General features: G+C 50.8%; 1 protein-coding gene and 1 long non-coding RNA gene across 3 annotated transcripts; one reads left to right on the forward strand and one right to left on the reverse strand.

The window, feature by feature from the left end:
- Positions 1 to 22: 22 nt before the first annotated feature.
- GLYCTK (glycerate kinase) lies at positions 23 to 20,569 on the forward strand. 2 transcript variants are annotated; one of them, XM_071550687.1, is made up of 5 exons: positions 23 to 101; positions 9,244 to 9,638; positions 10,002 to 10,153; positions 11,957 to 12,132; positions 12,718 to 20,569. In XM_071550687.1, the coding sequence occupies exons 2-5, from the start codon at positions 9,352 to 9,354 to the stop codon at positions 13,615 to 13,617; spliced, it is 1,515 nt and encodes a 504-aa protein (XP_071406788.1). In that variant the 5' UTR covers positions 23 to 101; positions 9,244 to 9,351; the 3' UTR covers positions 13,618 to 20,569. The 2 variants fall into 2 exon arrangements, with proteins under 2 accessions (XP_071406788.1, XP_071406789.1); XM_071550688.1 differs by lacking the exon at positions 23 to 101 and adding an exon at positions 7,153 to 7,317.
- Positions 11,213 to 17,829, reverse strand: LOC139669853 (uncharacterized). Its single transcript, XR_011697325.1, has 3 exons — positions 17,347 to 17,829; positions 16,467 to 16,727; positions 11,213 to 14,460 (listed from the first exon to the last, which is right to left on the reverse strand). It is a non-coding gene; the product is annotated as an uncharacterized lncRNA (long non-coding RNA).
- Positions 20,570 to 22,733: the final 2,164 nt, after the last annotated feature.

The following is a 22,733-nucleotide window of genomic DNA, read 5'->3' on the forward strand; positions in this document are numbered from 1 at the left end:
GGGGGTGCCGCCCCCGCCGCCATGTTGAGTGTGGCCAGAACGGCCGCCAAGGCCTGCGCGCTCCCGGCTCGCCGTGACTGCCGCCTCCTCCCGGGCCACAGGTGGGATCAGGCGGCGCAGGACTGGGCGGGGCGGGGGTTCGTGTCCGGCTCCTTCATTACACACCGATCCGTCCGCGCCGGGTGGGAAGGTGGGGGAACACCGGGGTGAGGGCATAACGTCATTCCGTAGAGCGGGCAATGGCTTCGCGCCGGCGGGGCGCGTCACTTCCGGCGGGGCTGGGCGGGGCCGCCCCGCGCGGGACATCCCGGCACGGACCAGCGTGTCCGCCGCGTGTGGTGCGGGAGGGACTGACGGACAGATGTGCTGACCCGAGGGAGGGACTGACAGACAGATGTGCCAACCCGCGGGACGGACTGACGGACAGATGTGCCGACCCGAGGGAGGGACTGACAGACAGATGTGCCAACCCGCGGAACGGACTGACGGACAGATGTGCCGGCCCACAGCGGCGGAACCCGAGCCAGCGGTGCCCAGCTGGGCAAGCAGGCCGGTGGCGCCCCGGCCCGTATCAGCAGTTCGGTGGCAGCGGGACCAGTGCAGGGCCTGTCCCGCCGGGCTGGGCGCTGGTGAGGCCGCACCTCGAGTGCCGTGTCCAGATCCGAGCCCCTCAGGACAGGACTCACAGTGAGGTGCTGGAGTGTCCCCCGAAAGAAGGGCAGTGAGACTGGCGAAGGGTCTGGAGCACAGGTTGGACCAGGGGCAGCTGAGAGAGTTGGGGGGTCTCAGTCTGGAAGAAAGGAGGCTCGAGGGGACCTTATCACTCTCTACAACCCCCTGACAGGAGAGTGTAGCCGGGTGGGGGTCGGTCTCTTCCCCCAGGCAACCAGCGACAGGGCAGGAGGGCACAGCCTTAAGTTGCACCACGGGAGGTTTAGGTTGGACTTCAGGAAGAACTTCTCAGAACGAGTGATTAGACATTGGAACGGCTGCCAAGGGAGGTGGTGGAGTCACCATCCCATGGAGGTGTTTACTGGACGTGGTACTCAGTGCTCTGCTCTAGTTCACAGCGTGGTGTTCAGTCATGGGTTGGACTCGATGATCTTGGGCGTCTTTTCCAACCTAGTTGATTCTATGATTCTGTGAAATGATCGAGGGGCCGGCAGGAACAGCCTCTGCACAGCCTGGGGCTGGGCCTGGACTCCGTACTGGCCAGGCAATCCCACCGTGTGTCCCTGCCCGGGGTTTGTCTCCCCCTCCTTTGGAATGCACCACGTCACTTTCTCGTCCTTCCCCCGGGCTACGTTCAGTCCAGTTAATGCAGGTTTTTATTTCCCAGTACTTTTTATTCCTCTAAAAACTTCCAAGTAGTACTGATTGGGAGGACTTATGCTTATTAATTGATAATGTTATTAATCAATATACCTATCACAGAATTTGCTTAGTAGTTATTATAAAATTCATTCTATAGCATATGGCAAATACCACAAGGTACAGACCTGTCCTTGAAGATGCCATACCAAGAGGCCCCAGAGTCTCTTGGATTAATTAAAACAGCCAGGGTACCCTATGAAACGAAGATAAATCAGAAGATATGTCAAAAGAACAAGATAAGTAGAGAAATTCGCCAGTTAGACCAGTTACAATTGCCAGCAGATCTGGTTTGAAGCAGTTTTGAGCAAAAGGTAAAAAGTTCATGGGAGGAAAAGTACTGACTTCATCCCCAAAGACCACCAAAGATCCCTGCCCCGAATTACCAGGAGGAAAGGCACAGGTGCAAGAAGGAGTGGCAGGGGGCAGAGAAAATAGAAATCAGTTCTTGAAAGTCATTATAATAACCCTGCCTTCTCTAAGAAAATAATGTTTATGCATAAAGAAATAATAAATGTGTATAACTTACTTGCATATAGACCAGTTGTTAACTCGACCAGGTGTGCATGTTTTGGAGAGCCATCCCCCATGTGCCTGGGCCTGGAATAAACGTACCTCTCTATAACCTCACTGGATACAGAGTCTTCCTTCCACAAATCAGTACTACAGGGACACCACAGCTATAGCAGCATGATCCTGAACCACCTAAGACATCAGGTAAAGCTGTGCAGGACACACTTAAACCTTTGAGAAAGACACCATGGCTTTTCAGGCTGCTGTTCCAATGCACACACCCTGGAACTGCCTTTTTCTGTCATGAATCCTGATGTTGGGCTCTCTGGTTTTGTATATCTTACCTTAAAAAGTTATTCCTGGAGTATAACAGTAGCTGTAACAATCTCCCACACACACCTCAAAGATTTCTGCTACTTTAAATTCAGAGCACTACCAGATCTTGTCATTTTGGTCTCCCAGAAACTCAGAATCAAAAGAAAAAAGAAAAAAGCAAACCACAGACACCTTCCTAAACGTTAATTGCATTTTCCTTTCATAGCCTCCAGAACAGTTTGGGTTTGCATTTGGATCCTGTTGCCCTCCTGTGGTCAAACCTCAGCAAGTCCAGGAACTGTTATTAAAGCTCTGCCTGTACGTCCTTCAAACGGACTGAACTATTTTGTGTGGATTTAGTGAAACAAAAGTCTTTTCCCAGATTGCTTCCCCTTGCTGTTTGTTTGCTGGACTTCACCATTACAGGTTTAGAGATCTCGCTCGGCTCATCCTCTCATGCTCAGGGGGGATTGGCTCCTCTGAATGATTCACCTGTTTTTGCTTTGAAACAGAGACATGGTTTTCCCACTGGAGTCCAGGGCGGCTCAACAAAACACACCTTCATTACTCCTGAGGGTCTCGGATTCAGCTGCCCCTTTGTTCAGCTCAGTTCAAAACCTACAGCTGATCTTTGTGTGATGAGAGGCTTTAGAGCAGCTCGGAGTGCCATGCCATGCACACTGTAAATTGCAGGATCAAAGCCTCAATTATCTCCTGTGGGTCCCGGAGGTGACTCACTGATACCATCATAAGACAATTTACTTCAAAACACCTACAATACTTAGCTAAGTTTTAGAGTTGTATAACACCGTGGGTTGTTGATTTGATATTTTGTCACTTCCTTTTTATTCTTCTGCCTTTCTTCCTAATCGTTGGAACTTAGTTTGTCAGTTTATACCGAGCTGGAATTCAGCTGGCAGGATAATTGGATCTCCCAGCAAAATGTCATATTAAGTAGGAATTACGGATAATGCCCCTGCAAAATTAGTTAATGGAACAAATATTTAATTGCTCCTTAAGTGATATTGATCATATGCAGTTATTCTAAGCAATGCATTTCTGTGTTACATACCACAGGAACCTGCACAGTACAGGGACTTGGGCTTGCTCAGCAGCAAAAATTCACACTTCTCCTTGCTGAGTGTCCAGAGGTTTCTGTGGGTCTTGACCTTGAGTTCCTCTGGAAGGTGCCTCTGTCAGCACTTCCCCAAATGAAGCACTTTATCACTAATGAAGCCATGGGGTGGCACAAACCCCAACAGATTCCCTGTTGATTACCAGCTGTCAGCTGGACCCTGGGCCAGATTTGTGCCCTCTGAGCCCAGTGGTCAGTCTGGTTTCCAGCAGGTCTGACTGTGTTGCCTTGGCCCACACTCCAGTGTGCTCATGCGAATGATGTCAAAAACCTCACTGAAGTCCAGGCAATTCACATCTGCTGCTCTCCACATTCCCCACAGCCTCTTGTCTCAGCCCAGAGGGCAGCTGTAATTATCATCCTGTGACTGAACAAGATTCCTGGCTCTTTCTCCCCTTATGTTATTTCCAGCTGAGGAGTTCATAATTTTCTGCTATTAATCCCAGAGAGCATGACCTTGTATTTCACAGCACTGAATTTCAACTCCTTTCTACTATTCCAGTCCTCAAGGCTGGCAGCTTTTCATCTTCTCTAGAATACTCTGATCCTTCCCTGTATTTTAAATGACTCTCAACTTTGATGGCAAGTTGATTCAGAATAGGGAGTTTGAGAAATTACAGCATGAAAGGCAGTAGACTTGGTATGGACTTGGCTCCAGGGTAGTAGTGTTCTGTCTTGAGCTACAGAAGGATTTTTAGTGAAAAAAATTTCTTCCTTGCAATCCCCAGTGTGTGGGAAAATCATTTCCAAAAGGTATATAGGGAGTGAAGGGAGTGTGACCTAGAAAAACTAGTAAGATGCATATGTCAAATCCAGTTAATTTTTTTTACTAATGATGCTGATCTATATATATAAAATGCTGAACACTTATCTTCCCTGTGCTTGGCCTTAAGCCACATTCCCCATCAAAGGCAAAGAGACCCTGTTGACACTTCCCTGCTGAGTAAATCAGTCATGAGAGCAACATATTTCTTCTCCAAGAAACATATAGAAAGCCATGTATTGCAAACTAGGACTCCTGGGTTTCCCAGAGCTCAGCATATTCTTGAAACAAAGGTATCCAGGCTCCATCCTGCTTTCTCCCTGTGTGCCTGGCCAAGCCCTCTGGTCTCCTCACACTGTTTCTGTCTACCCTCATCATCTGTCCCAGTTATGGATGCAGGAGCACTGCAGTGAGTGGGGGCAAAGGGCCTTGCACCCTGTCCCTGCACACCCACTCGTGCACTGGGCCCTTCACAGCTGCCCATCCTTGCTGCAGACGTTTTTCTTTTACCAAATATGAATGAGGCAGTGCAGTAATTTTATGCAAATCCAATGTGCAGATTAAAAAATTAATCAAATTCTGAAATTTTCATTTAAAGAGATTAGTCTTGAAAAATCCTCCATCTAATCCTCCTCAAACAGACACTTGGAACAAGCCTTCACTGCTTTGTTTTCCCCCTGGGTTCAGTGCATCTCCTGGAAACATTTTCTCATAATGCTTTTGGGACCGTGAGGAGCAGCAAGTGTGAGTTTGAGCAGGGCTCACCAGGTGAATTAAAGCTGATATATCAAATGATGAAAAAGATGTGTCAGTAAGTGGGAACAGGGGAGTTTGAGGCAGTAAAATCTCCACTCTGTTGTACTTCATAGGTAAACTCCCCTGGTGATGCAGGAGAAGTGGAAGTGTTGAGGCTTAGTGAGTCTAATGTTAATTTATGTACTGACAGGCCAGAAGAAAGTCATGCAGCAAGAAAAACAAGTAAGAGACACTCCTAAAACTTACTGTGTCTGGGAGTTTACTGCTGTAATCTGTCTTTTAGAGCTTGAGCTCAAAATTATCCTCAAGCAATCAGATCTGGATCCAGTGCCATCTCAAGTATTTTCCAAACCCTTCAGGGGTTTTGGAGCTGACCCTGTACACAGTGGGCCAGCCACCAATCCCTGCCACATTGGGGGAAATCCAGAGACATCCCGATGACTTTAAAGCTGAACTGACGTAGGCCCCTGAAGATCTCAGTTGAATTAGACATTCTGGTGCATTAATACACAGAATCCTCTGATCTCGCAGCACCTGAAAGGCTCAGGATGTGTCTGTGCTTGGGCTGGCCTGCAACACACTCAATTACCCCAGCTTCAAGGAAACCACAAGCCCATGATGCAAATCCTTGAACAAACCTTCAAACACGGCACCTGGAATAGCTCAGCTCTGCCCAGTGATGGCAGACTGGCCCCTAGAAAGGAATATTTTCATGGCTTTCAAGTAGCTGCCATGGAGTGAGGTGCTGGCTCATTTTTCTCACTGCATGGGCATGGCCAGCTCATTTGTTCCCTGGTTTCCTCCCCAGTGTGACTCCAAGTTTATGGCTCAGACTCTGCCCTGCTATGTCCATGCTTTTGGTCTCATGCCACTATCCAATTTACTTGGCAGCTTTACTACATTTCTGCCCCTACTGCTGGATTGTTTCTGTCTCCCTCTGATTTTGGCTCCCTGCCTGCAGAATTGCTTTAATTAAAAAGTTAATAAAAGGTAATGCGAGCAAGTGTTTTGCCTGTATTTTATCACAGTCCAGCTCCTCTCCCTCCCTCTTTCCCAGAGAAGGTGAAAATAAGAAGCTGGGGTTTTGCTGCTTTTTGGTGTGAGAGCTAACAGTGGAAATTTCTGCAGGCTTAGGAGTAGCCCTGTGAAAAAAAGAGCTTATAATGGTGTGTGTAGATTTATTATAAGTGTGTAGATTATTCATCAATGAAAGCTGAGGAAGTTTTCATTTAAAGGGGATTAATCTAAACTCCTTACAGTCCTCCTACTCTCTTTGGAGCAGGTGATTCTTAGCATCATTTTCCTCCTAAACTTAGTGCAAACTTCTAGAAAACTTCTCAAAAGACTATCTCTATCCCAGCTCCAAATTATTCCAACAAGCAGGGACAGAGGGAAAGTGTGAAACCTGAGCCCTAGTTTACCTATAGCATGTCACCTTATATCCATATAGAAGAGGGCTCACTCATCCCTATGTGATTTCCCTGAGAAACTAGGAAACAAAGATCAGTGCATGAAGCAACCTGAGTCACATCACCAGCCCCTTCTGCCAGACCATATTCCTCCCAGCCAGCAGTGGGAAGAGGCAAACGCAGGGATGTGAGGGTGTAATTTCCCCACGTGAAATATGCAGCTGCTAACAGGCAGTTACATCATTTCTAAACCCACTATCTCTGGAGGGAGCCTGAGAGCTGCCATTTGGGTTATTTTTCTTTCCATGACTGCCTGTGTTTTGGGGTGATGTTCAGTTCTCTTGATCTGGCTTTTAAAGCCCTACCAAAATGAGTAGGTGTTTTATTTTTTTGGTTAATATCTATATTGGACTTCATAGCACTGATTTATAGCCGTTTCCTGATGACATTTAGTACCCAGTGCCTGAGACTGTATAAATAAATTACATAAAAATGGATTTATGGCATCATTAGCAGCACCCCCATTCCAAGGGGAGCTTCCAGTGAGCCTGCATGTCTAATCAGAGCTGACAAGGAGCAGAGTTGCACGCTGAGACATCCAAAGCTAATGGATCTGTGCCAAATCCAGCTCTCTGTTGCATTGCTATAAAGTTGGATAACCTCTGGCTACAAGGAGGTTTTACCCCGTATTTACTCTGTGTTTATACCTGTGCTCTGAGATCACTGTCAGGTGGTGTGCCCTCAGATCCCGAGAAGCAAAGGGAAGACACTTGCTGACTTCACCAGACTCTGGATCAGGCCTCGATGGTTAAAATATAATCTGGGTTCAGAGTGCAGGAAACAGATTACATGCCTGCTATTGTGGTGAAGTGCTTTCCAGAGCAAGCATTCGCAGTATGTACACAAGTGCCAGATGAATTAAGCTGGCAGTTATTTTTTCCAGCTCCAGTAGGAGAGGATTGCCCTTAAACAACTCACGCCTGCTGTGTCGTGTCTGGAGCTGGAGCTGCACAGAACCACCAGGAGGGCATGTGTGACAGGAGCCACTGTTGCAGGTCTGGTTTGCTCAATTTCCCCGGTCTTCAGGGTCAACCATGCACAGAAACGTCAAGGCAGAGACAGAGCCTGTTAAAAAAAACCTCTTGGGTTTTATTTTTTGTAATTCCCTTGGCTCCATTTAAGCCTTTTTCTCCAGCCACTTCTGCAAACCCTGCATTGCAGCCTGGAGGAGGTGACCTGGGGTGGGATGCACCTCTGCTTTGTAACACCTTCCTGTGACTGCACTGTGCTGCCAGGTGAATCAGAGACCTGCTGGGAACAGATACTAATCTCAGCTCCTGAGAGGTGCACAGCTCACTCGCCGTGGTTAGCACAGTTACTCTGGCCCTCACTGAAGAGGGGTCAGTGGTTTAAACTGCTGGCAGCATCAGCTGCTGCGAAGTTTAAGAGTAGTAACAAAGTGGTCAGGACACCCTTTTATTCTCCTCCCTCCTTATGGTTGAAAAGCCAGTCCTGTTGACCAGTGTCTAAAGGGAGTACACATGGGTGGTTAATCTGCCTTGACTTTTGTCTTTAAAATCTGTTCTCCTAAGGATTAAATAATTTACAGTTTGACTCAAGGGTCTTTTTCAAATTCAGTGATTCTTAGGTTTCTTTCTCTGACAAACCTTTGATTCTCCATGTAGCTTTACTTGCAAGTCCCCTGTCCAGCAGGTTTCAGAGTGTGCCCATGTTTCATGCCTGAGAAGGCGCTTGTGTAGAGGATTTTCATGTAGAGCCTTTGGGTCCCTACAGCAAAGTAAAGCAGATTTAGGCCTAGAGGAGCTGTTGGAAAGCTTGTCTGGCTTAATCATTAACACCTTGCAATGCTGTGGGAGTGTCAGGACAAAGAGACTTCTGGACTCCTGAGCTCTCCCAGAAGAATCCAGCCACTGCCCTTGCACTGAAACACTCCTCTTAGTAGAGAGAGGATTAACTCTCTCGTGTAATTTGAATGGGTCTGTGATTGTGTTGGCCGGGTTGCTTGAGCCTCCTGGCACCCTGTCTCAACTGCTGTGAGAGGGAGAGATGCAGTTCACAGGGATCTTTGATCCTAAGAAACCAGCAGTGAACTTGCTGCCAGTTAACAGAAGCAAGGAGAAATGCTGGGAGAGAATAGATGCGTGTGTGCTGTCAGGGTCTGCCTTTCCTTTGTCAAGACAAGTATCTGCCCTTGAGCGGCTGAGATCTTTCAGTCCACGCATAGATCTGTTGCATATAATGCTAATGTTCAGCGGAGACCAGCTCAAATGGGCTTTCACAGACACTGCTGGCAACTTTGCCTAGATCTGAAGTTTCATTTGGCCTGTAAATGTGATTTTAATGGATAATGAGAGGACTAAACCATAAAGGCAAATGAAGCCATGTGTTAATTTGCTGTTTGGTGAGGAAACCTCATTACTGGTCTCTCTGTGGCCACCAGCATCAAGGGATCAGGCAGCCAGCAAGTCTGTTGTTTCTCCTGAGTCTGTGTTTGATGCTGCAGACACACAAGGCAATGCGCAGCCAGAGAATGAAATCAGCATTTGGCCAGCACGAGGAAGGGAGTTAATGTAGTGAAAAGCTGTTCCACCCAGATGCCCTGCTCTCTCCAGGACAGAGAGCAGCTTCCAGAGTCTGGAAAGGTGTCAAATGCTGAGCAAATAGAAACGATGGCTTGCCAGCGGCAAAGCAACAGTGATGGAGAAGCTGGCTGGCAGAGCTCACCTTCCCTGCAGGAGGTGATGGGATTGCAGGGGAATCACAAAATGACAGGTAGTTTGAATGTGACACTGTCCTTTCCTCCTTCCTGCCTGGGGAGGAGTTGGAGAATGCTGTTCATATGGCACCTTAATCTAGAGGAAACGGGAGCTAGAGCTTCATGGTTCATGTTTTGACCTCCCTACTCTTGCTGTGACAGCCCTGTCTCCTCTGCTAGCAAAAATGTTCACTTTCCCTTGCAGGTTGGAGGCTCCAGCTATTCCAGCTCTTGAGGCCTTGCAAGTGCTGGCAGTGTGTGTACAAGCCCAACTCACAACTCGGACTGGCCTAGCCTGGCCACCCTGTGCAGCATGTCCCTCCATGAGCATGCACTGTCCCTCTTCCGCAACGCGGTGGGCACTGTCCGCCCCGCCCCAATGATGAAGAGAGTGCTCAAGCTCCAGGGGGATGGGTCCCCTCAGCTGCTGGTGAAGGGCCAGGCCTTTCCAGTCAAGAGGGACTTGTACCTGGTGGGTTTTGGAAAAGCTGTGCTGGGGATGGCTGCAGCAGCAGAAGAGATCCTGGGAGATCACCTTGTTCGTGGAATCATCACTGTGCCACTAGGCATCCAGGAGAGCCTGCAGCGAGCAGGAATGCAGTAAGAACTGTTTCTGGACAGTTTTGGGCAAGGGGGGTAGACTGACAGATTTTTTCTCTGTGGGGTGTTGCTGGGAACCCCTTCAGTCCTTTCCAGCTGCACTCACTCTGTTGCTCACCCCATCCACCCCACTGCTCTCATCTTCAACCACCGTCATGTCCCTGTGGCACCAGTAACAGAGCCCATCTCTTGTGCTGGATGTGCTGCCTCTCCAGCCCTGGGAAGATCACTCAGCCAAGGCCATCTCCCTGTCCTGCTCACTGGCTGTATGCCTCTGGTGCACCAGGCACCTGCAGAGTGACAGACTGGCTGCCTGTGTAGGTGCACAGGCCAGTGGTGTGATTGCCTCTCTTACCTCACCAGGGAGATGTTGTTGAAGCCACACAGCAAAATCCAGGTCATTGAAGGTGCCAAGAACAACCTCCCAGATGCCGAAGCTCTGAAGGGAGCAGTTGCCATACAAAAGCTGGCTGAGGGCCTGACTGCAGAGGACCTGCTCCTTGTGCTTATCTCAGGTAGTGTGGGGATCCCAGGGAATGGGATCTGCTGAGGCCACCCATGGTCATGCAGCAAGGGAATGCTGTGCTGTGCCAGCCTTTTCAGCATGAACACTTGTACCGCTGTGATTTTTCCTCTCCTTTCTGTCATCCTTTCTCCAGGGATGCAGCAAGGGAGAGCACAGGGCTTCCTGCTGCTGCAGTGGACACACTGCTTCCTGGCACCAGGGAGAGCCTGAGCTACACAGGCTGGGTCCTGTGGTTGTGCCACCACTGTGAGATGGCACCTCTGGGCACAGCCTGGCTGCTGTTCTCACCTCTTGGCAAGGAGATACTTTCTTCCTTGCCCCCTCCTTATACCTGGGGATGCAGACTTGGAGATGCAAGCACTTAATGTACTTGCATACTCCAAATTTGTGCAAGACTGTGAGTCTGTAAGCTGAGGTTTGTGACTGACCCTTCCCAGGGTTTGGCTGCTTCCCAGCCAGTGGAAATGCAGCCTCCAGGTACTCACATAGTGAGCTGAATGCCTTGCAGGGTCAGTCCTGCACAGCTCCAGGCCCTGGTGGCTGGGCCCCCAGGCTGTCCCCAGACCCAGGGATGTGTAAGGAGTGGATATGGTGCATCAGAGGGATGCACTGACATTGCCCCAGCCTGAGCTCAGCTGGGTAGTGGCTGTCATAGGACAAAAGCATGCAGGGGCTCTGGAGAAACCCCTTGGTCTTCTCTGCTCAGTGTTTATTCCTCTGTGGTTGCTGAAGCCTGATTTGGTGCAGAGAGCGTAGTGCCATTAGGTAAACACCCAAGTGACTGGAATCTAGCTGTGCTTGCTGGGAATTCCCCTGGGCTTCCTCCTGTCTTTTGGCTACAGGGATCTCTAAGAGACTCCTCAGCCCTTCAGGGAGCCAGCACAGGATCTCCCTGTGGCTGTGACTCCCTATGCATGCGCACTCCCACACAGCAGCCGGTCCCCAACTGCTCCTGCCTCTCAGCTAGATCTCTGACTATTGACTGAAACACAGGCATTTGCATTTGTTTTTCTTGCTCATCATGCTTTATTGATGCTGATTTGTCTCAAACCTCTGAGCAGACTTTGCCTTTTGACAGTAGCTCTCAGCTGTAGTTCTGTGCATGTTCACTCTGCTCAGATCTTGCTCTTTTGTGCTCTGTATTTTGCATCAGAGCCTTGCCTTCTTTTCCACATATCCAATGCCTGCTTGTATCAGACAGGAATCCCATGGATGAGGCCATCACTCTGGACTCAGGGTGTTCTTTGTCCTTTGCATTACTGTCTTCCCCTTTCCTCCCCGGTCCAGAGGAACATAGTTCAGAAGTTTCCAGTGCTGCTGCATCCATAGTTGGCATTTTTTGACACTGTCCTGAATAAATGGAGCTACCAAAGGAGGCACTGTCTCCGTGTGCATAGCACTGACTGCTGTGCAAGCTGTAGAGGCCGTGCTCCCTGCTCACCCATCCAGAGAGCCCTTGAATGTCAGTGTGGGGACACACTGGTAACCCAGAGTAGTGGTGGTAACAGTTGCTGCCCTTTTCTGCCATCCCCACAACACTGTAGGCATATGGTACCCTAGTCTGGCAAGGTTTACATTGCCTGGGTGAAGCATAGAAGACTGCAGAGAGTGAAGGACAGCAGTGATTAAAAACCCATTGGTGAAGAAGACTGAATTCTCCAGAGATGTTGGCTTCGGTCCCCAGCTGCCTTTCCTCCACACACTAGTGAGGGAAGAGGAAAGGCTTAATCCTTGCTTTCCTCTGTCCTTTTCCTGCTATCCTGATGTCCTCACCATCTCTTCTGCATCTTAGGGGGTGGATCAGCCCTGCTGCCTGCTCCCATCCCTCCCATCCTCCTCGAAGAGAAGGAGAAACTCACAAGGATGCTGGCTTCCCGAGGAGCTGCCATACAGGAGCTGAACGTTGTCCGAAAGACTCTGTCAGTGCTGAAGGGTGGAGGGCTGGCCCAGCTCGCGTATCCCGCACAGGTAACCATGGGAAGGTCCTGCTTGCCCAGAGATCACCCATCTACCCTCAAAGTAGAGGTTTAATCAGCCTACCACAGCTTGCTTGGGGGGCTTTTTCCTTACTAAGTGAACAATCCTTGCACTCTGTGTTGGGACTCTAGCTGAGATTTCACTGAGGACCCAAACTCTCAGGGAGATGGAGGTGGAAGAGGGGAAATTCAGGCTCAGCAAACATCAGCCATCATCACAGCACTCTCAGCACACCCCAGCCCACACCCAGCAGGCACTTTACCACAGCACTTTGGAGGCTGTGACCTTTGGTGGCTACCCTGGGGGCTGTTCTCAGCATGTGCCATCACTGAACCCACACTAGGTTGGGCCTGACAAATGCAGTGTCCCAGGCTGCATCTTCCAACATGGTGATCCAGCAAAGGGGACTGTAGGTCTGTGAGTTCAAAAGGTGGCAAGGTGACACAGGACCATGCCCTGCCCTGCTTTGACAAGGGGGTACTGCAGGTGTAACTCAGAGCAGTGCTTATGCCAGAGCTCTTGTGTGCTTACCTGTCTCTGCCTCCTGCAATCATCTGTGGGCATTCCTGTTCCTAGGTGGTGAGTCTCATCCTGTCTGATGTGATTGGTGACCCCCTGGATATCATAGCAAGTGGGCCCACTGCTGCCAGCTCCCACAGTGTCCAAGACTGCCTTCAGGTACTCACCAAATACAACCTGCTGCACAACCTGCCCAAGTCAGTGCAAACAGTCCTCTCCAGCTCTCCCTCCAAGCCCACTGCTCTAGAAAACTACTCCCATGTTTCCAACATCATCATTGGGTCAAATACCCTGGCTTTAGACGAGGCTAAACACCAGGTTGAGGGCCTGGGCTATGCAACTCTAGTTCTGAGTGCGGCAATCCACGGGGACGTGGGTTGTGTCGCAGCACTGTACTGCCAGCTGATCCAGCTGCTCTGCCTGGACCGCGCCGGCCTCGGAGAGGGGCCCCTCAGTGATGAGGTGAGGGGGAATTTCCTGCAGCTGGCAGCGGAGCTGGAGATCCCAGGTTTGGACCTTGCCAAGTTTATGCAGGCCCTGCGAGGATTAGAGCCTGAAAGACCAGTCTGCATCCTGGCTGGTGGAGAAACCACAGTGCAACTTCAAGGAACTGGCAAGGGTGGGAGGAACCAGGAGCTGGTGCTGCGTGTGGCGCTGGAGCTGCACAGGGCACAGGCAGCCAGCAGCCCCCAAGGGAGGTGTGAAATCATCTTCCTCAGCGGGGGAACGGATGGGCAGGATGGGCCAACAGAGGCGGCAGGAGCCTTCTGCAGCCCAGGACTGGTGTCTGAGGCACTTCAGGAGGGTCTGGATGTGGAGGCCTTTCTCAGCAACAATGACTCCTACACCTTCTTCGCCCGGTTCCAAGGTGGGCATCATCTCCTGGTGACAGGCTTGACAGGCACCAATGTCATGGACATCCAGGCCATTTTAATTAGAGCCACAGAGAAATCATGAGAGCTCCCTCTGCAGAAATCCTGATGAACTTAATTAGAACCAGGAGTAAATGAAAGCATGAACACTGCAGACAAATGCAAACTACTTAAATTAGGGCTCACTGTTGAGGGTGCTGGTATCTTTGACAGAAAGAATCCACTAATTAGACACGAGTGGATGTCCACAGCAAAAGCAAGCACTTGTCATTTGGGAGATCAAAGGAAGAGGCCACATTGCAGACAAGGAAGCTGGATTTAACACAATTGTGACTGCTTCAACTGTAGTTAAATGATGTGGGGAAGTTGAGGCCATGGCAGGGCTACCACGGAGGGTCCTTGCTGTGCTGTTGAACTTCCAGTGCCCCCCAGCTCAAGAGCAGTTCAGTAGTGGGATTTTTTGGGTTCACAGAAATGCATCACAGTGACTGAAGGATGTCAAAGCAACAACAGCAAGGCCTGCTCACGTGAAACACAGAGGTGCTGGGGGGATATGATGGGAAGGGGTCACCCAGCAGCTTCTCCATGTGCCAGCACAGTGCCCTGCAGCTCCTCCCACACCAGGATACTGAGGTGACATAGAGATCCCAAGCCCTATTGTAAACCCAGGATGTGGGTTAAGGCACACACTGTCAGAGATATTGGATGGGTGACACAAGCAGTGCACAGAGACAAAGAGGGTGCCATACCTTCACTCTGCAGCGTAAGGAGGGGGATGGATAAAGTGCAGTGGCAAGCCAGCTCACTGGAGTCCTCCTCCAGCCTCTTTCCCTCCACAGGAACATCTTCCCTGCTGATCCCTTTTGGGAGAGCCTCCATGCCAGTAGCATGTCTGTTATGAGCTTTCATGGTGTTGTTTTCCAACTGCCTAGAAAACAGTCGTGCATCCAGCCTGAGCCACTGACCTTTCCTCTGCGCTGAGGCAGAAGTCGCTGTCACTCTGATTAACTCTGATAATTCCACAGAACAAAAGGCAAGGAAACCTTCATGCTCAGCTCTCCTGACCCATGCTGCTGAGTTGATCAAAGGGCAAAGCTGCTAGAGCTGTACTCTGACAGGGAACTGCTCCCCCACATGTACAAGGACACGGTGGTCTACCATGGTTTTGTCACCTACTGCTGTGCAATATGTGAGAGAGCAGAAATGAGCTGGGTTTCCCAGGATGTGGAACCCACAGTGGGGCTGGATTTCAGAAGGGCTTTGCCTGTAGCAACAGGCATGTTGATGGTTTTGGCTGGATATTCAAAGGACTTCAGCTCAGCAGCCAGTGTGACCCAGCACGTCCGGCTCCTTTTGAACACCCAGCTGTTTGTTACAGAGCGTAAGTGGGAGATGAGCTCCTTTGAAAATCCAGCTCTAATGTAATAGGACACGCTTGACTCAGACTCTTTCCAGACAGACCGACCTACTCCATGTGGCTGATCTCATCTCGTGACATAAATACAGTGTTGTGCCAACACCGTGAGTTGTGGTATCTCACTGAGCAGTCATTGTACACCCGCTTCAAGATGGATTGGAGGGTGGATTTTTGAGGAGGATACAACACGTCCTATTTTGGTTTATGAAACCAATATCTAACAAGAAGGGATATCAGCAGAACCATCACAGGGCCCAGTATTTATGCCAGGCTGGCAGCTGGACTGCCTGGGCTACGGCCCAGGCACAGTGTAAGGCACAAGCCTGGGGATTTCAAAACCCTAGTCTTTCCTGGTGGTTTAAACTCATCCATGCATCTCATTTGTCCTCAGAGTCTGAAGGTCTTCTGTAACATGCCTGAACTTGCTCACAGTGGCAAACAGCTCCAAGATCTGCTGGGGAAAATCTGCCAAGTGTTACAAAGCTTGCTGTGCCCCTGTAATGTCAGGGGGTGGTTGTGCAGGAGAAGCTGCTTTGTGCTGTGTGCTGTTCTCTGGAGGTCGCTGGCAGGTCGCCTGCTCCATGCCCAGCAGGCCAGCTCCACAGGGGTACCAACGCACGGAGATGCAGACACAAGTATGGGCTGCAGCCAGGGTAACTGGCTGAAGCTGGCTCCATGGTGTTGGGAATGCTTCCTGGCCAATTCTGCTCCAGTGGAATGCAAAGTGACTCCGGTTTGGGCTGGGGTGCCCAGCAGAAAGGTTACTGGCATCTTCAGCAGCAGGTCTGTTGTGCCAGCCTGAGCACACTGCCACAGACCCACCACAACCCCCTGCCCACAGCTCTGCCATGCACTGCGCTGGCCCTTGGAACTGCTGCTTCCACTGCATCACAGCCAGGTTCAGAAGACCTTGAGCTAGTGCTGGCTGGCTTGTCCTAGGAATGCCTACCCCAGATACCCTGAGCAGCATCTTTGCTTTCTGAACAGTGGCTTTTCACCAACAATTAAAGACTGTGCGTGTTGGAGAAGCGAGAAGGCTAATAAGAGGTTTCTCAAAAGGACGGAGCTGTTTTGAAGTGCACTTCACATCTACCTTTGCTTGGCCATGATATATGTTTTGTTCTTGTCCTTTCTTTCCTAGTGAGGAGGTAACAGGCTAAGGGGACATTCACCAAGGACACCCAAGCTTCAGAAATACTTCTCTGGTGCATCTGCCTGGATAGCTTGAAGCTCCATTTCCAAGGGGTTGCTTGGGTGGACCTTCTACCTAGGGACAAAAGGAGCATTGCAGTGTGTGCACCCTAAGAGACAAAGCATTGTTTTATTCCTCTGTACAGTGTCCTCTGGACAGTGCTCAGCAGGGAATTATTGTCTGTTACTGCTCTGGCCTCCAACCTGCAGTCCCTTCACAGACAGCAAAATGCCCACCCCACAAGCCAGTGTACATTTGGGCCACACTGGTCAGGCTTAGTAGGATTTGTGAGCTTTGCATCTTAAGATATGAGAGTGTCACTTACCTGTCAAGTAATGACTTGCCTCTGGGCTGTCAGAGCTGCCCAGGAGCAATGACTTGCCCATCAGCAACTTGACTGAGTCACCACAGCTGAACAGGGTTTTGCAGCTTGCCCACACTGTCCTGGATGGGATGTTGGCACCATGGGAGCAAACCTGGGCAAATGAAGAAACCTAGACTGCAGCCATGGCCACACCCAGTAATCCCAGTGTGCAGGCTGTGCTGGGACCAGCTCCACGCCATCCTGGCTCCGGGGTGCTTCTGCCTAAGGCAATGAGTCACAAAGAGAAGGAGGACAGTAAGAGTCACTTGAGTTTGACACTTCCAGTCCCTTCCCTTTCTATCAGAAAAGTAAAACTTTCTACACCAACCTCCAGAAGGAGTTGGGTGAAGATGGCCAATTCCCTGGCCATGTCCCTGTACACGGGCAGGGGACACTGGGACAGTCATTGGGAAAAACATCCCCAGACTCTGAGTGGGGAGCGGGTGTGCAAAGCTTGGGTATATTCAGGGTCAATTTACTCTCCTAAGCTGGCAGCTCATAGCCAAACAGTGCTAATGGCCAGGAGAAGTAACTGCGTTATTAACAGCATGAGCTTTTGGCAGTAAATTAAAAATCTTGGCTGCCGCCCTTGGCTCTGCTCTTGCCTCTTAGAAGACATTAATATCACAGCTCCCCAGCATTCCCATTATCACTTCATTAAGGATCCAATAATGATAAATGTGGATGGTTTTATTTTGCACGGAGCTTGATTAATGGCTAATATTTCACTAGGTGTTAATGGGGCCCTCCTTTATGGAGGCATTGCAAGGGGCTGCCTTTCATCTCCTCCACAAGCCACAATTTTCACTATTTTCGCTAATGTGACAGATTTAACGCAAACCTTGAAAGAGTGGCTGAAGCCTCTTGAGAAACTTTGAAGAGCGTTGTGCTTGGGGCAGCCCTTGCTGTGGTGGCCATTCCTCAGCTCCTTTTTCCTCTTCTTCTTCCCTTGTCCTGCTGGCAGTGTCTCCTTGAGTGCCTGCACTCAGATGCTGCCAGAGGCTGTTGCCCATCTCCCAAGAGAGTGGAGAGCAAAACCAAAGCAGCTGGTTCCCCAGGACCAGCGCAGTCACCAGGGCTCTCCACAGTGCATGTGGTGCAGAACCAGGCCCACCTTTGCAAGAGGGTGCAATGCAAGATGTAGGCTTGTGCTGGCTCACCCCAAAGCAGCTTGGCACCCCTCACCTGCACCCCAAGAGGGCTGGGGAGTCTGGGATGCAGGACAGAGTCCAGGCTGAGGCCTGCAGTCCTCCTCCATCACCCCAGAGGACAGCTCTGGAGGCTCTTCGAGGTTGGCTCCCATGGCAGAGGAGCTGCTCTCCGCCGTAGGACCCTGGTGTATTGCACGGCTTCAATCCCTATATGAAGTGGGATGTATAATCACATAGGAATAAAAAGCCATACAAGACAGCAGGCTGTGAGTTGCTCCATGCTGGTGGGGCGGTGGGACGTTCCCTCTGCAGCAGCTGCCACGGCCCCCGCTGGAATGGAGCTGGGCCCTGGGGAACTCCCAGGAGTACCCATCAGCCTCTGCACGGGGTCTGTGGGGAGACAGAGGAGCCCTGCATCAAACAGAAAAGAGAGGCGATGTGTCAGCCAGGAGAAAGCATGGGAGGCCCCAGAGCCGCTGGAGAGGGAGCCCCAGGAGACTGTGAGCACTTGCTCCCAGCTCGCCAGCTAACAAAAGCCTCCCACCCCAACTCCCAGCTGGGAACTGTGACAAGACTTGCCCCGTGGTACACCTTCTCCCTTCTCCCAATCCCCAGCCAGGAACATCACCCTGCAGGGGCTTCTCCAGCCTGGGGACCCTGTGCTTGCACCACCATCATCCCCAAGGCTTTATCAGCTCCACCAAGGCAATGGGTACCACAACCCTCCAGCACCATCACAAATACCTGGGGAGGAGGTAAAGAGGAGCCAGCCTCCTCCCCATGGAGGTTGGAGCATCCTTCTCCATCTGAGTGGGGAGAGGAGAGCCTGACAGGTGGAGCGAGTGGTTGCAGGGAGCTGTCATCACCCAGCTATCAGCGTCCAAATCCCCTGGCAGTCCATTAGGAGCAGCTCCTGGCTGCCTGCAGGAGCTCCTGACAGGATCAAGCACTGGCACAAACAGGCGCAGATCCTCCATTAAGGAGGTGGATGTGGGTGGAATGAAACTAGGGAACTATTGCTCCAGTGAACACTTACTGAGAGGCACTGGCACAGCCCCACGTTTTGGGGTGGGGGACAACCAGGGCAGGCTCCCTCAGGAGCCCACCCAAGTAGTGCTGGGGATAAAGCCAAGTGGTGGCCAGCAGAAAGGGCTGTTAGTGGCACCTCCTCTCCTCCTGCCCTTCTGCCCACATCCCAGCAGCAATTCTGGCATACACCAGATGGGAGCCCTGGAGCATCACCTGGGGCAGGAGGGGATGGGTGGAGGCTCATGCAATACAGCCCAGAGACACACTGACAAGGAAAGAGTTTCCTTTAGCTAAAAAAACCCCAACAAACAAACAATCCCCAAAGTACCAATACACTCTCCGCTCTCCATGCAGCACCAGAAACACCCTTTTTGCTGGCCCAGGAGAGCACAGCCAGACAACAGCCTCCAGTCAAGCACCACAGTGTTGTCTTGGGCAGCACTGGAGAGGCTGAGCCACCCCAGAGCCATCACCTGCACTCCCCGTAAGCCAACAAGAGGAATTTCAAGCCTCAGGCTGCCTTTCCAAGCCACATGGCAGAACTGGGAACATCAACACTCTTCAAAAACACTCCCAGAAACCTCCCTCCATCCCCAGCATCCAGGTTTCTCCAGAGGCTGGAGCAGCTAAGCAGGATGGACTGTCCACATCATCCATCCCTCATAGGATGCTCCTGCCCACCCTGCATGGTAGATGGGCAGGAGTCCTGAGCAAAGTGCCCCCAAATGTCCCTGCCGTAGGGCAGCACAAGCTCTCACCCATCTGCTCCAAGATCTCTGAAGAGGTAAGAGTCAAGACATATGATTACCACATTTTGGAAGGACGGAGGGGTCATCCTCACCCTGGAGGGGGACAGCCCTGGTTCTCCCTCAGCTGGGCTGTGCCACAGAATTCACCAGACCCTTGAAGGATACCATGGCCCTTGAAAAAGCACAAATCCTGCAGCTCAAGGGACTCGACCCAAACAAGATCCCCAGCAAAACTCACACAGGAGGCAAATGGCGGCAACTGTCAGCGTGGCAGGGAGGAGGAGACACACACAAGTGACCACCACACCAGAGGGAAATGGGTACAGCGCTGGTGCCGCCAGGTCCTCGATTGCTCCTTAACCACCTCCAAATCAAGTCAGCAATTACAGGACATCATCTGATAAATTGTACGAAAAGATGCGTTTGTGAATCACTGCACTCTGGCTGGGTGGGAATGCTGCCGGTGCTGTATTTGGGAGCAATTACTCTCCCTGAGCATGTGAATCATTAGGTATAATTACCCCAATAAATAAAAGGAAGATAACTCCAGTCTCTAGCCTAATCTAGAACAAGCGATTTTTGAGGAGAGCTGTGTGAAGGAAAACCAGGAGCACGAGGCAGAGGAAAAGCAGGAAGAGGAGAGCTTCAAAATCTGGATGTGCTGTTAATCCCTCCTGTGGCAACAAAACCAGCTGGCAGCAATGGAGTCTCTCTCGCAGGTCTCCGCTGGAGTTTGGTGGCAGAGGATTTGCCACAGAAGGCCCAGGTTTGGCTGAGACAGGATTGTCTCTTTTCAAGGCAGCATCCCACCAGAGCATGACTTTACTTGGCAAAAGTTTCTCTGCTACAAAAATGCAAAGAGGTTTAAAAAAACCCCAAAACATTTATTTGGGGGGTCACGGGGTACAACAGTTACTTGGGTGTAATGAAACCATTTCTCTTTTCTCCTGGGAAACACTAGAATAAAAAAAGTACTCTAAACCCACCCCACTCAAAGTTGACATTTTGAAACGAAGCAGCAATTTTCTTCTCCACTTAAAATGTCATCACAGACTTTTGCTGTACAAAAAAGCATCATTCCCTGAGTGACATTTTAAGGGGAAATGTTGACTTAAAAGCAGAAGGAAACCCCCAACCCGTGCAATAAAATGTTTCAAGCTGCAGTGAGACTCATTGCAGAGAAATCAGTATTTTTTGCAGAAAGAAAAATACAGCTACACATACTAAGTGGATTGAATTTCCCATGGGACAAACCTACCCTCGAGGAAGCAAGACTTTGCGAAAGGATGGAGCAGCACCACTGCTCTGTCCCAGAGGAAACGGCATTCCCAGTTCTGGGCAAGTTTTCTCAAAAGCCCTACAAAGCAAAAAATTGGCTGTAGAGCCTGGGGTTGTCCTAGTGGGTGGTGCTGGCTCTGTCCCGTCCCTGCACAATGCCAACACAGGACCTGCTCCTGCCCAGCCCAGTGGTGAGGAGGGTGGTCAGGCTGGGGGGTGCTGGCACCAGGGTGGCAAGCCCTGGTGAGCAGTAGCAGCATTTATTCCACAGCCTCCATAGGGAGAAATCAGATTTAGTCTGTACCTCATGGGACTCCCACTTGTTCCCCAGGGAGAAAGGATTGTGGCTTGTCCCTTCTCTGCTTGCAAGAAGGGCTGGATTCTGCCTAGAGATGCTCCATGAGATTCATCTGGGCCATGTTGTGCTGCCTCTGCCTGGGGCTCTCCTGTTAGCTGGGGTTTGACCAGGAACAATCTGTGCTTGGGCTCTCCCTGGGGCCACAGTTATTGCTGCCTGGGTTTTGGTTTTTTTAATAACCTGTAATATGAGAAGCCTGCCCGGGAGAGCAGAGGGATTATTGGCAAATACCACTTCCCATTTGCCAGGCTTTGAGGGGCTTTAAGCCACAGGAATTAGCTGGGAGCAGAGAGAGGGATACAAACCACTAGGCTGGGACAGACCTGGACTGAGTCCTTTTTACACAGGGCTGCATGGAAATCCCATAGACAAGTATCCTCCTGCCTCCAAAGGAGAGGGCGCGGTGGGAAGGGCTGTGGAATCCTGATTAGTTTTTTGATATTAATGAATTGGCACTGAAGTAAACAAGCCAGCAACAGTGGCTGGCACAGCTCCTGCTGCCACCTCCCAGTCCTGGCACTGGGCTGCTCACACAAGGGGGCTTGGTGGCACAGTCCCTGGGGTGGGGGACAGCCAGGGATATGGGCACCCAAAGAAACAGGGGTGGAGGGTGGACATATGCTACTGTGGGACAGGAACTGCCTAGGGACAATGGCATAGCAAAGATGCAAAGCATCGAGGATATGAGAACGCACAGCAGGACACACCATGGTTCTGGTCTCACCATCACCACAGCTGACACTAGAAGATGCCACCACTTGCACAGGGCCAGCCACCTGGCCAGGGGCTTCCTGCAAGGCCAAGGCTGAGTCACTTCATCCTCAGGTGAAGCCAGCAGCACAGGGATGGGGCACCACATCACCAGCTACACCAACAGGTGCCTGGTGGCTTAAAGATCTAAAAGCCAGCACCTGGAAACACAGGGTGTGCAAACAAGTCCTTACACTGGACATCTGTGTCTCAGTCCCTATTTAAGGGCTCCAAAAGCCTACAGGGCACCCAACAGTCAAATCAAGACGAGCCATGGGATGCAGAGCCAGGGTCCCATGTCAGGGGTGCTGGGGAGATTCTGCAATATTAATGAACACTATTAGTTATTAAGTGCTGCTAGGCAGAGAGGGGAAGGAGCCTCCCTCTTGCCCAGGAACAGACAGTGACCAATAACTTCCTGTCTCTGAGGCTAATGCCTGCTCAGAGGGGTGAAGGAGCTCCCCACACACCACCTCCAGTACCCTCAGAGCCACCCACCAGCAACTGGTGGATGCATGGCTGCATCCCATCACTATCAGAGAGCACCCAAAGACTAGGAAAGCCCTGGCCCAGCACAGTTACAGGGAAAGCGCTGTAGCCCTAAGCTAAGGGTGATGCCAAAAACAAGCAATCCAGACAATTCTCTGCAGAGGCATCACCTTGGGCACAGCTCTCAAGTCCAGCTCACCTCCCACCTGCCTTTACCACCATCTCCAGCAACAAGTTCCAACTGGGAGGACACAAGCCTTACCCCAGTACTTGGCTAACTGAGCTTCACTTGCCAGTACAGCCCCATCAAATCTACAAACTACATCCCTCCTCCCCTTTAACCTCTTATAAACCTTCCTGGAAAGGCAGGAATCACTGTGTGCTGTGCTGAGCCACCAGAAGTTGATTAAGCCCTAATTAATTG

Source organism: Pithys albifrons, chromosome 3, assembly GCF_047495875.1.
Source record: "Pithys albifrons albifrons isolate INPA30051 chromosome 3, PitAlb_v1, whole genome shotgun sequence".
Lineage (NCBI taxonomy): Eukaryota > Metazoa > Chordata > Aves > Passeriformes > Thamnophilidae > Pithys > Pithys albifrons.